General features: G+C 41.8%; 2 protein-coding genes across 3 annotated transcripts in view; both read right to left on the bottom strand.

Annotated features, from left to right (window-relative positions):
* LOC102390265 (zinc finger protein 160) overlaps positions 1-7,636 on the bottom strand; it is a 45,411-nt gene extending 37,775 nt beyond the window's left edge. Inside the window, exons 1-2 of the mRNA XM_044931512.2 lie at positions 7,213-7,636; positions 1,830-1,918 (exon numbers count right to left, since the gene is read on the bottom strand). Of these exons, the coding sequence (XP_044787447.2) occupies positions 1,830-1,918; positions 7,213-7,551 (428 nt within the window). The 5' untranslated portion in view covers positions 7,552-7,636. The remainder of the gene's footprint in view (positions 1-1,829; positions 1,919-7,212) is intronic.
* LOC102390601 (zinc finger protein 665-like) overlaps positions 1-13,690 on the bottom strand; it is a 36,290-nt gene that overhangs the window by 9,029 nt on the left and 13,571 nt on the right. The window contains exon 5 of one of the 2 annotated variants that reach the window (XM_045163348.1): positions 8,752-12,154. The exons of the other annotated variant lie outside the window; for it this stretch is intronic. Coding sequence (XP_045019283.1) covers positions 12,087-12,154 — 68 coding nt within the window. The 3' untranslated portion in view covers positions 8,752-12,086. Of the gene's footprint in view, positions 1-8,751; positions 12,155-13,690 lie in introns of those variants that run through there. 2 annotated transcript variants of the gene reach the window in all.

The following is a 13,690-nucleotide window of genomic DNA, read 5'->3' as shown; positions in this document are numbered from 1 at the left end:
AGCATCAATTCTTCAGCACTCAGCTTTCTTCACAGTCCAACTCACATCCATACATGACCACTGGAAAAACCACAGCCCTGACTAGACGGACCTTTGTTGGCAAAGTAATGTCTCTGCTTTTTAATATGCTGTCTAGGTTAGTCATAACTTTCCTTCCAAGAAGTAAGCGTCTTTTAATCACATGGCTGCAATCCCCATCTGCAGTGATTTTGGAGCCCCCCAAAATAAATTCCGACACTGTTTCCAGTGTTTCCCATCTATTTCCCATGAAGTGATGGGACCAGATGCCATGATCTTAGTTTTCTGAATGTTGAGCTTTAAGCCAACTTTTTCACTCTCCACTTTCACTTTCATCAAGAGGCTTTTTAGTTCCTCTTCACTTTCTGTCATAAGGGTGCTGTCATCTACGTATCTGAGGTTATTGATATTTCTCCTGCCAATCTTGATTCCAGCTTGTGCTTCTTCCAGCCCAGCGTTTCTCATGATGTACTCTGCATATAAGTTAAATAAGCAGGGTGACAGTATACAGCCTTGACGTACTCCTTTTTCTATTTGGAACCAGTCTGTTGTTCCATGTCCAGTGGAACAGAATAGAGTATCAGAAATACTTCAGTGAATATGATATAAAATGTACAGACAAGGGTGCAAAGACTGCACAAAGGGCAAAGGACAGTCTTGATAATAAATGATACAGAGCAACTATGTGCAACCCAGCAAAAGAATGAAGATGGAACCTTACTTGTAACAAAGGTAAAATCTTCTATATCACAGGGTATAATCCACCAAGTGCAGAGACAACCTCTGAGGAATGGAGGTGACAAAAGTGATTTAAAGAATGTCCAGTTGTCAGAGATTTTGATTGATTTCATAGGTCAAATTCAAAAATGGAATAAAACATTCCCTGGCAGTCCAGTGGTTAGGACTTGTGCTTTCACTGTCATGGATTTAGGTTCAAACCCTGGTTGGGGAACTAAGATAGTACAAGCCGACATGTGGCACAGTCAAAAAAAAAAAGGAATCAATCTCCTTATATCACTGATGTCTGTTTCTGAACTTTCCCTTCCATTTGCAACTACTAAGATTTGAAGTCAATAGAGAACAAATGTATGGTTCCCGAGGGGGAAGAACGGGGAAGGGATAGTCAGGGAGTTTGGGATGGACATGTACACACTGCTATATTTAAAATAAATAACCAACAAGGTCCTCGTATAGCACATGGAACTCTGCCCAATATTATATGAGAGTCTGAATGGGAGGAGAGTTTGGGGGAGAATGGATACATGTGTATGTATGGTTGAGTCCCTTTTCCTTCCACCTAAAACTATCACAACCCTGTCAATCAGCTCTACTCCAATATAAAATAGCATTAAAAAAAAATAAAAAAGACTTGAAGTCAATGACTCATTCATTTAGCTTCAAATGCCTTAGAAAAAGATTACTCCCTCAGTGGTCAGTTTTCCAGATTTTATCAGATACTATGCATACTAATGTTCAACTTCTTTATCCTGGTTGACAGAGAGCAGATAGCGCATCCAGATGGGCCCTAAGCAATCCCTGCTGCCCAAGAGCACTGAGACCCCGTCTCCAACCCATGGGTAAGAAGTCCTGCCCAGGATGATGCCCAAGGGAGCTTCCTCACAAGGACCAGGTCACCGGGTCATGGGGAGACGGGATCTAAGTGGAGAGGACAGGCCCTGAGGGAAGGCCCCAGGTGAGTGTGCGTGTACAGGAGTCAGACAGGACACTCCAGAGTCTGACACGATTAGCAAGTCCAGAGAAGGGCAATTCAGGAAGAACAGACTGAGAATCCACTGAGGATATGACTTTACCTGAGAAAGAGCCATGCCTGACTCCAGTTCTTTCCTCTTCCTCCTCTTCTATGCTCTTCCTTGGGCAAAGTAAGTCTTTTGAAGTCAACCTTGAAAGTTGCAAAACTGCTGTTAGAATCCATATCTTCTCTCTCTGTGCCCCAACCACACACATACACAAAGAAGATCTCATCAGGTGGAAAAGTGTCTTTGGCTGCCCACTGTCACAGGAGAGACCAGAGACCAACAAGGGACTTTCCCACACTTGCCCTCGGATCACACTCCCCTCCTGGTGAGGCCTCATGTACACAGCAGCAGGGGGCACCTCCACTGATCCCACGATCCCCTTCAGGTCACACAGCAGGCCCCGGTCCAGCCTCACTCAGAGCAGAGCCCCTCCCCTGAGCCCAGATCTCAGCCCTCAAGACTGGGAGGATGGAGAGTCCTGATGCTCAATGCTAGATGTACTGGGGCCCCTTAAACACTATTGAGGTTGGACCCCACACTGACAATATAAAAAGGAATATCTGGTCAGGGGGTAAAAAACATGCATACCCAGAAGTTTTCATCGATCTAAGGCAAGCCTGAGTTGACCAGCACCCAGAGGAGGCAAGTCCGGCCCACCCCTCACATTCTATTCTCCAGCTTGACTGAGGCTAACAGATGAAGAACAAGTATGTACATATAAGGCATCCAGTGTGACTATTTGATGAAGTAATTTACACTTCTGTCAACTCACAACTAGCATTTTCCTTCTGTGTGGCAAGAATATTGAAGTGTTACTCTCTCAGCAAATACCAAGTATATAGAAACACAGTATGATTAACCATAGTCAACATTAGATGCATTGCTGCAAATATTGACCTAAATATAGTGATTTCATTTCCTCTGGATAGCTAGACAGGGGAATCTCTAAGTCATTTTCTGTAATAGCCATACCATTTACATTTCCACTAAGAGTACACAAGAGTTCCCTATTCTGTGTGTGTGTATGTGTGTGCACACACATGTTTTGGGACAGGGTGGGAGAGGACAGGAGAGAAACTAGCACTGGCTTGGCAGCAAGAAAGTAGCAGCAAAAAAAAAAAAGAAAGAAAGTAGCAGCTACACCTTCCCAAGGATGTCCCGCTGTACTACCGTTCACTTGGTGAGCCAGTCCTCTTGATTCCTGGAACAATCTCTCCCTACACTGAAGAACTTAATGGCCGCTCTCAAGTTCTGTCCACAGAAGCATACCTAGCAAAACCTCTCTAATGAAAACTTTCTGCCATTTGAAACTTAGTACTCATCATTTCCTTCCCTTTTCGACTCAGATGAACTTACAAACTCTCATGGGGTCCATCACAGTCTCTATAAAACCCATAATGATCCACTCATCCTGCTATAAAAAACCACACACACACACAAAATCCCAAACTCTAATAAGTCATGCCAGAGAGAAAAGTACATATGAAGACATCCAAAGATACACTGGATGCAAAACACCATGTTTTCATTCACTGTAACCTCAGCCCAAAGATTGTCGTCTTTGAAAACTACATATAAAAGATGTTTTCAGCAATGCACAAGCCCTAGCGAGACCCAAACATCCCAAAGAAACACCTCAAATCCCCCTGTTGTAGCTTTCACAGTGCAACTGAAAATTTGTGACACAAAATACTAAAGAGTACTAAAGGTAAACAACAAAATGACCTCTGAAACTTTTCTTATATTACTCTAAAAACTGTAGAAAGATTCCTTTCTCTCTCTCTCTTTTCCCCTGGAGCAGGAAGGATTTACTACTTGCAAGAAGTAATGGAGAGCAGTGTCCCTACACAATGATTCTTGACACCTCCCCAAAGACCCAACACAAGTCACCTGTAGAGTGGATGCTGAAGGGCACCCTTCAGCTCCATCTCCTGAACACAAGGCACCCATCCTCCTGCACCCAAGGATCCCTGTGTGCTCAGCTCAGGCTGTACTTCTAACATTGGAGGAAAATAATTTTCTGAGCCTGAAACCACTGCCTTCATGGAAGCCAAAACATGGAAGCAACCCAAATCTCCATTAACAGAGGAATGGATAAAGAAAATGTAGTACTTATATATAATGAAATACTACTCAGCCATTAAACAGAATGAAAAAAAAAAAAAAATGCCATTTGCAGCAACACAGATGGATCCAGAAATCGCCATATGAAGTGAAGTAAGAGGAGAAATATCTTATGACATCCCTTAGATGTGGAATCTAAAAAGAAATTATACAAATGAACTTACAAAACAGAAAGAGACTCACAGACTTAGAGAACGATTGTGGCAGGGGGTGGCAGTGAAGGGATAAATAGGGAGTGTGGGATGGACATGTACACACTGCTATATTTTAAATGGATAACCAACAAGAACCTACTGTATAGGAACTCAATGTTATGTGGTAGTCTGGATGGGAGGGGAGTTTGGGAGAGAATGGATACATGAATATGTATGCCTGAGTCCCCTCACAGGTCACCTGAAACTATCACAGCATTGTCAATCAGCTATACCCCTATACAAAACTAAAAGTTAAAAAAAGAAATCCACAAATTTACATTTAATGCTGAGAAATATTTCTACTATGGTCACTTCTACTCAGAGCCTGTGTTCCTGTCTCCAAGCCAGCATTTTTGTTTTTCATTCTGGGAAGACAGGGACCCATATACAATTCTACAAAAGTAGATACTCTCTCCAAAAAGAACTGCCATGCAGAGACATACCCAGTTTGGCCAATCACTTCAGGGTCAGCGTTGCTCTGACTGAGTTTCTGGTCTAGTCTCTCATCTGCATGTTATAAGTGGGCTCCCTGAGGCCCAGAAGGGAGACATTTTTTGAAAAAGTCTTGGTGGAGTGAACAGAATAGCGGTGTTTCCGAAATGAGATCCCGCAAGGTCAGGGGGCAGAGTTTGTCCTTATCACCTGTTCCATTTAAAACACCATCTATCAGGTACCTGATCAAAGGAAACTTCTCTTTCAAGATCTGATCACACAGACACCAAACAGGTAATTCTTCTTTTCCAGAAAAATCAAAGTAAAATAATTTAAACAGTCGCAGAAGCACAGCTGCTGGTGCAGAAAACATTGTAAGGGTTTAACTTAGAAATAAGCTCTGAGCAAACTTCATCATGAACAGAAGAATACAAGAGGCAAAAAGAATATAAGGGATTCAAATCCCTTATATAAACTGGCATAGTATTTGCATATAACCTACACACACCTTCCTATATGCTGTAAATCATCTCGAGGTTACTTATAATACCAAATAAAATGTGAATGCTATGTTAAAAAAAAAAATTAGACTAACTTGTTAAACCAGGTTTTGATCATTAATATAAAAGACATTTCTACCAAGTACTCATCAAAAGAATCTAAACGTATTTACTAGTTATGAAAGAACTTTTCCAATATATTAAGATAAAGCAGGGAAAGCACTTTGGTGTCAAGAATATCTGAATCAATAAAAGGAAATAATCTTGCTGTCAATGCTTTTAAAAAATTGAGGACATATCATATTTAGAAAAGAACCACATGAGTAGAATACATAATTCCCCAAGCTTATTTCACAAGTTAACAGTTATTTGCTGGGAGTTAGACATTTAATGCAGTAGTATATATGTAAAGTTAACAACAAAAGAAATGTAAAGGAAACAGAAAAAAGTAAATCCATTATAGAAAAACTGCACTTTTAATGTTTCTTTAAAGAGGTACTATGTGGTGACAGAACCAGTCCTTTCTTTTCCCACTAGTGCCCCCTCCATCCCATGCCAGGAAATGGAAGGGGGTGACCCACACCTGTCTAGAGTCAAGTCACTGCTCCTTGGCTCAAGAGGGACTGTAAAGGGACGTTATCTTGTCATACAATTACAAAATGTACAAACTTTCCAGCTTTGCAATATGAATCTTCATCTGTATAATTTAAGCAAACAAAATTTAAATTTATTAGATTCTAAAGCCAGAAAACAGTGCATCATAACTTTGTCCAAATTCAATTAACTCACCTCTCCCACCTGGACCCAGTTTCCCCTCTACCTGCACTATATATTTTTTTTTTTACCTGCACTATATATATATATATATATATATATTTTTTTTTTTTTTACCTGCACTATTATGCGTTTCCATTTAATTGTCTATCTCCATTTCCTCCCCGCCCCCACCCCGTTTCTATCTCCTTTTTAATCTTTTCTATTCTGCTAGTGCCCCTGCTGGTCTATTTCTCTCTGCTCTCCTGCCACATTTTGCAACTTGTTTCTCCTCTTGTTGCCCTTTCCCCTCCGTATCCTTACATTTCTGCCTCTTTCTTCCCCCAGCTCAACTCCCTCTGCCCTCTGGTTACAAACCTTCTCTGCCTCTTACAGTCCCTTCCTCCCTACTCTCAGGCACCCCACGTGGCTAGGCTTCCTTTCTGCTCTGCTAGTCACACGCTGTCATCTGTTCCTCTCCCAGGACCACGATGTTCTGAAGTCCACGGCTCCACCTTTTATCCTCTCGCAGAATCTCGGTGAAGCGCCTCACCGCTGCTGCTCCCCTTACTACTAGTGATCGAGACCCCCCCCCCCCCCCACCCCCGCCTCTCCCCATGTTGCTGCCCAATCTCTGGAGATCCGGCTTTTAAAAATTCTCAATTTTATTCACCTGCCATTTTCAAGGCTAAATCTATTTCATCTTACGGTCTCTTTACAAGCCCCTCAGCCATCCTGTCTCCTTCCGTTTTCCCTTATTCTTTCCACCTCATCAGTTTTCCTCTCTCTCAGGTTTCTTTTCTCTGAGGCTGCCGATCCCATTGCCCACCTATTTATGCCAAAGGAGACGCAGTAAGAGGGCCGCCTAGGGGAAGAAACCGTTTTCCAACCGAGGGAAGAATTGGGGACTGAAGAACGTTGGCCGGGATCACCTGTCCCTACGCGGGGTGAGGGGACGGGCTGACAGGGAGTGAAGGCCCGCGGGGCGGAAGGAGCGGCCTGAGGAGACGCGAGGCCAGGGGGGCCGGGGTCTCAGGAGCGGGGCGGGCTCTCCCGAATCCCGGGACCGGGGAGGGGGCGCGGCCTCCAGGGGCCGAGAAGGCGAGGCTGAGGGGCGCGAATCCACCTCGCGAACGAGGGCTTTACATGAGGCGAGGGGCAGAAGTAGGAAAGGGTTTTAAGCAGGAAAATGTGCGAAAAGCGGTGTCTACTGAGACCAAAGGCGGAAAAGCCAAAGGCAGGCACCGGCCTCTGAGATTTCAACCCAGAGGAAAATACACCCAGTCCGTAACAGCTACGTCTGGATTGACTGGGGGCGGAGAGGCGGGTGCTGGGATTTTAGGCCCGTGCCAACCCCCATGTCGTGAGGATGGAGTTGGAAGGGGGACCCCCACCGCCACCGCCGCACAGTTACACTACCGACGAGGAACTTACTCTCAGCGGGATGACCGTCTCTCCTCGGAGTCCGCTTCCGGTTTCGTAAAGGACGGCGCCAGAGGGGCCAGAGAGGGGTTTCCGGGGGTGGGGCCTTGGCGGAGCGCTAGGTGCCTGGAGAGACCCCCGGAGCCCGCAGGGAGTGCTGGGAGGCAGGGCAGGCGCAGTGCAGGGGGCGGGGAGTGGGAGGCTGATCCTATTAATTTGAAATTGCTTTTTTACAATGTATTGTCCCACTTTGGGGGTTGGGGGTCCGGTGCTGGGTGCTCCTTGCTGCCTGGGCGCTTCTCTTAACTGCAGTGAGCAGAGGACTACTCTAGTCGTGTGTGGGCTTCTCATTGCGGTGGCGTCTCTTGCCAAGAGCACAGGCTCTGGGGCACACAGGCTTCAGAAGTTGCAGCTCCCTGGCTCCAGAGCACGGCAGTAGTTGTGGCCCACGGACTTCGTTGTCCCAAGGCACGTGGGATCTTCCCGACTAGGGATGAACCCACGTCTCCCGCAGTGGCCGACGGATTCTTTACCACTGAGCCACCGGGGAAGGCTCACTGTCACAGTTTCAAGGTGAAAGCTGGGCCAGTTGCCTGGGCCAGTTATACTGAAACTAAGATGTATTCTAACAAGTTGAAAACGGTTACAGTAAAAAGTGTGTTTTCCAGCAGTTTGCTTACATGTCCAATTAACTGAATGTGTAGGAGATAAAAGGTTCCAGGTAAATTTTTAAATATCTTTCCCCAACTCGTTGACAACAGGAAACCTTACATGTTTGATAAATTATATGTAGTTTATAAATATCTAGATCATTCCCAAATAAGATAAACGAGTAAAATACTACTAAAAATAGTATTTTGCCTTACAACTCTATAACCATTTGTTTTTGTCTTTGAAATCTTTGGGACTCAGGACAGTAAACTACACAGAGAACAACACAGCATTTTCCCACACTTTCCATCCGATCTTACTCCCCTTCCTGGTGAGGCCCTCACATACACAGCAGCAGTGGGCACCTCAAAAGACGTGACAATCCCCTTCAGGTCACAGACCAGGCCCTGGTCCATCCCTACCCAGAGTAGAACGCCCCGCTCAGCCCAGATCTCAGCCCTCAGGAATAGAAGGACTCAGAGTCCTGAAGCTCAATGAAGGATTCAGATTGGAATCACCTGGGGAACCTTAAATATAATTAACGTTGGTTCTCACCCCATTTATTTGAAAGGGACTCTGGTCAGGGCACAAACATGTATTTACAAAGTGCTTCTTTGATCTAATGTGAAGACTGGGTTGAGCATCAAGGATGAATGAATGGATAGTGAAAATGTGTGTGTGTGTATATATATAGAATGGACTATCACTCAGGCATAAAATCTTTTTTTTGGCTGCACTGTGCAGCCTGGGGCATCTTAGTTCGCCGACCAGGGATTGAACCCAGGCCCTGGCAGTGCAAGCACTGAGTATCAGCCACTGGACTGCCAGGGAATTCCCTAAAATAAAGAAATATTTCCATTTGTAACAACATGGAAGGTACTAAGCTAAGTGAAAAGAAAGTCAAAGACAAATACCACATGGTTTTACTTATCTATAGAATCTAAAAGAGAAAAAATTGCAAAATACAGTGAAAACAGACACAGAAAAAATATGTGATTTCCAGAATGGGGTAGAGGAGTGAATTATGTGAAGGAGTTTAAAATGGGCACATTGACAATTACACAATAAATAAGTCAGGAGCATGTATAATATACAGCATAAATAATAGGGTCAATAATATGGTGAGAATTTTGTTTGGGCACAGATGTAGTCTAGATGGCTACTAGACTTACTGTGGTGGTCATTTCATAATGTATGCAAAAATTAAACATTAAACATTACACCTGAAACAAAAATTGTACAGCAATATGTTTCAACTAAAATTAAAAAGATGTTCCATTGTGGAGAGACACCATACTAAACTAATTAATATAGGTGGCAAGGCCCATAACCAGAGCAGTCACCTCACTTGATATCAGAATAAAGACTTTTGAGGAAAACCACACAAATGCATAACAAAGCTGATCCAAATTTTAAGCCTGGTAGAACATAACACAATTCTTTCTAGGGAGAAACTTGACAAACGTACTGAATGTGATCAACTTTATAAAAATATATATGCCTTTGTGGTCTTGAAAGAATTAATATAATATAGAAACCATACAAGAATGTTAAGATTCTACAGCAATTACTCAGGATACTTCACAAGGAATTCACACTAGACAGAAACATGACAAATGTAATGGGGAGATAAATCTTCACACAATCCTCTCAATGGACTTACAAATAAGAAAACTTACAGTGGGAGGAAACTCAGTCTATTAGGTTTGAAATAACCAATCTCAGATGTTAAATTCTACAGAGAATTAAAAGTTAAATTTTTTTAAAATCCATGAGTTGATACCTGTCAAAGGATCAGACATCTGTGGAAAGATCTAATTATCTGCAGATGGTACATTGTTTACTCAATTATCTGAGGTCTCATGAAAAGGGTCCATTGTTAATGACCTACAACTTGAAGTTTGAAATCTGTTGATGCTATTGTTCCATTATCTGCCTTTCATTTGTTACCATGATAGTCTCAGGAAAAGACGGGTAAGATGAAACCCCACCTATTTCATTAGGTGGGGTTTATTCATATCCATGAGACCAGGAAAAACTAGGACACTGATTTTAAGAAGATGGTATAAATTTGAAAGCATGGGGACAGCCAGAGTACATATGTAAAAATATTATCTAAAATATGCTTTGGGGACCTCCCTGATGTGCTTCCCTGGCTCAAATGGTAAAGAATCTGCCTGTAATGTGGGAGACCTGGAGAAGGGAATGGCAACCTACTCCCGTCTTCTTGTCTGGAGAATCCCACGGACAGAGAAGCCTGATGGGCTGCAATCCATGGGGTTGGAAAGATTCGGATATGACTGAACGACTAACACACAACACACACACCTGGTGGTACAGTGGCTAAAACTCAACCCTTAGTGCAGAAGGCCAGAGTTCGATCCCTGGTCAGGGCACTAGATCCTAAATGCCAAAACTAAAAGATCCCATGTGCTGCAACTAAGACCCGATGTGGACAAATTAATTTAAAATAAAATAGCATGTTTTTGGTGGCCATGACACCTTCTCTAGATATGTTGTTACGAATGAGGGCCATCATTGATGATTATATGAAAGATTATTCTAGCAGATGGTCAAGAAAGAGAGTAGCTTGACACTGTGAAAGTGAGGTTTTCATATGTGTTTCATGATGGGCTACATGTGGAAGAAAAAAAAAAGGCAGGGGAACAATGGGTTTTTTTTTGTTATTTGGTTTTTAGCCGCACATCATGGCATGTGGGATCTTAATTCCCTGACCGGGAATTGAGCCTGTACCACTGGCATTCGAAGGCAAAGTCTGAACCACTGGACCATAGGAGAAGATCCTCTCCCCCTTTTAAAAGGGAATAGCTGTTATCTACCATGGTGGTGGTGATGGTGGTTTAGTCATTAAGTCATGTCCTACTCCTGTGACCCCATGGACTGAGACTCACCAGGCTCCTTTGTCCTTGGGATTTCTCAGGCAAGAACTAGAGTGAGTTGCCATTTCCTTCTCCAGGGAATCTTTCTGACCCAGGGATTGAACTCGCATCTCCTGCACTGGCAGGTGGATTCTTTACCAGTGAGCCACCAAGGAAGCCCTTTGTTGTCTACCATAGATTATGGAAAATTCGTTTTATTTCAGAACACTGCAGACAGAGTATTACTGAAGTTAATTCAATGAAAAGAACAAGAGTAGAGAGTGCTTGACAGGGATTCAAATATGCACACTGTTTTTACATTTTGATACTATTTTGTTTTGAATGTATCACTTTCCATATCCAAATTAAGGAATGAATGAAACTTCCCTGGTGGTCCAGTGGCTAAGACACTACATTCTCAATGCAGCTGGCCCAGATTCAATTCCTGGTTAGGCAACTAGGCCCCACAAGCCACAACTAAGACCCACCAGAGCCAAATAAATAAATAAAAATAAATATTAAAATAATTAATACCTGCCTGCAATGCATTAGACCCAGTTCTCCTGTTTCCTGCATTGGCAGGCAAATCCTTTGCCACTGAGACACCTGGGAAGCTCCATAGCAGTTACATTACTATATAATTAATATGAGTCTAATCTTAAAATATATTTGGAAGTGATGTTAGAATATTTCCCAATTACAAGCCTCCTGTATATTTCTCACATTCAGGTACGGTTAAAAAGCATTTCAAAATGGATTCTTTGATTCCTCGCCCTGATACTGGAATCAGAATAACTATATCAAAATTGGCAGTCCAGTGATTAGGAATTGGCACTTTAACTGCTGAGAGTGCAGGTTCAATCCCAGGTCAGGGAACTAGGATCCTGCAAGCCACATAGAATAGCAACCCCCCTCCCCCCCGAAAATATGGTGAATTATTTAAGTGTATTTAGAATCAGATAGAGCAGAAAGGAAATAAATCTATGATTCATAAAACATAAGGGCTCTAAAAAGTTTTGCTTTGCATTTCAAACATGAGGCAAAGTCACCATATGTTATGTGGAATATTATACTCTTGGGATAAAGAACAAAGTCTTTTGATATAATCTCTCCCTAACACTTTTTCCCCCTTTGTTTTTCTTTGTTCAAGAGAGAAATATTAAATTAGAAATTTCACATCTATTATTAAAATTATGGTGTCCATTTAATGCAAATGGCTAATAATATCAGAAAATAATGACTAGGATTATTGTTTCATGAAAATGAGACCAAATCTATAATCGAAAAGTGTTTTGCCTCTCAACCTTCACTCTTCTTGGTCTTTCAGCAGCCATATTGCTGTGAGGACACTGAAGACTAAGTGCTTATGGAGGCTGAAGGGGCAGAGCACTCATCACATCCCACATGGCATCTTCTGGAGCTTCCTGTTTGGTGAGAATGATAAACCTAATTGTTTCAGTTACTATTTGCCAAGTGGCCTCTCACCCACGAATAAAAACTATCCTACCCGAGAAAAAGAATTACTACTTTGTCATGGGTATAGAATGGAGCATTACTGAAAGAATCCTAAATTGAAAATGTGTATTATAGCGGGGGAAGGAGAGAACGGAATGAATTGAGAGAGTAGCATTGAAACATATACATTAACATGTGTAAAACAGACAGTTAATTGGAAGTTGCTGTATAACACAGGGAGCTCAAACCCAGTGCTCTGTGACAACCTAGAGGGGTGGGATGGGGTAGGGGGTAGGAGGGAGGTTCAAGAAGGAGGGGGCACATGTAAACTTATGGCCGATTCACGTTGTTGTATGGGAGAAACCAACACACCACTGTAAAGCAATTATCCTCCAAATAAAAATAAATTAAAAAAAAAAGAAAATGTTGTGGATTAAAAAAACTTCATGAAGACATTTCTTCACTGATGAGTTAGATCTGTTTAGCACATGTTGGAGAAAATTCACAATGTGTGAATAAATCACACTGTGAGAATTTATGACAAACATTCAAAATGCTTGGGTGTAATGTAACAGAGTAAGGAATTTGGTGCCACAAATACAATATGATTACATGTTTATTAGACTATTTGACTTACTGCTCTATGAGCCTACCTATTACAGAACCCTTTGCACTGATAAAGTGCATTCACACACCTGTCAGTTGAAAATGGTTTCAATCACTGGATATCAAGCAGGAAATAAAATCAATACCCTGCCTTCAAGGAGCATATTCTATAGGGGAAAGTCACCAATAATTAAATCATATATGATGCTGTTAAGTACTATTAAGGTGTACATGTACAAAGATGGAGTGACAGGGTACCCTAAATTAAACAATGTGTTCAGAAAATGCTCATGTAACAAGAAGACATCTGAATAAAATCATTCATTATTTCAAAGTGTGTGCCATCCAGATACAAATGGGGACCCATGAAACAAAGGATCTAAGTGGCTTCTGGCATCCTGGAACATAGGACTTTGGCTCATTTTCCATTTCTGACCTCCAGAACCATAAGAGAATAAACTTCAAGTTTATTGAAGTTTATTCCTTCAAGTCTCTCAGTTTGTGCTAACTTGTTAAAAGTAGAAACAGGAAATTTAAGGAAATAATGCACATAGAGAATCAAAAGAATCTATACAAATTTCTAGAAAAAAGTATAATTTGCAAGGTGTCAGGACATAACGTGCAAAAATCTATCATAATTTTATATGCATGCAATTTACAAATGGAAACTGAAATTAAATATAGAATACGATGTTTGCTCAAAAAGAAGAAAAATGTGTAAATCTAACAAAATAAAGACTTTTATGCTTAAAACCTATAATGGGAAGGAATGAAATCAAAGACGATCTTCTATTTAGGTCACCTGAGAGAAACACAGGATATTCACTGAACTGTTAATAAAACATACCAAATTAACTGACTGGAAGATACAACATAAGAAGTGATATTAAAATATCCCA

The sequence above is a fragment of the Bubalus bubalis genome, chromosome 18 (assembly GCF_019923935.1).
Source record: "Bubalus bubalis isolate 160015118507 breed Murrah chromosome 18, NDDB_SH_1, whole genome shotgun sequence".
NCBI classification, from domain to species: Eukaryota; Metazoa; Chordata; class Mammalia; order Artiodactyla; family Bovidae; genus Bubalus; species Bubalus bubalis.
Note: the sequence above shows the minus strand (reverse complement) of the source record. Positions and strands in the feature narration are given on the sequence as shown.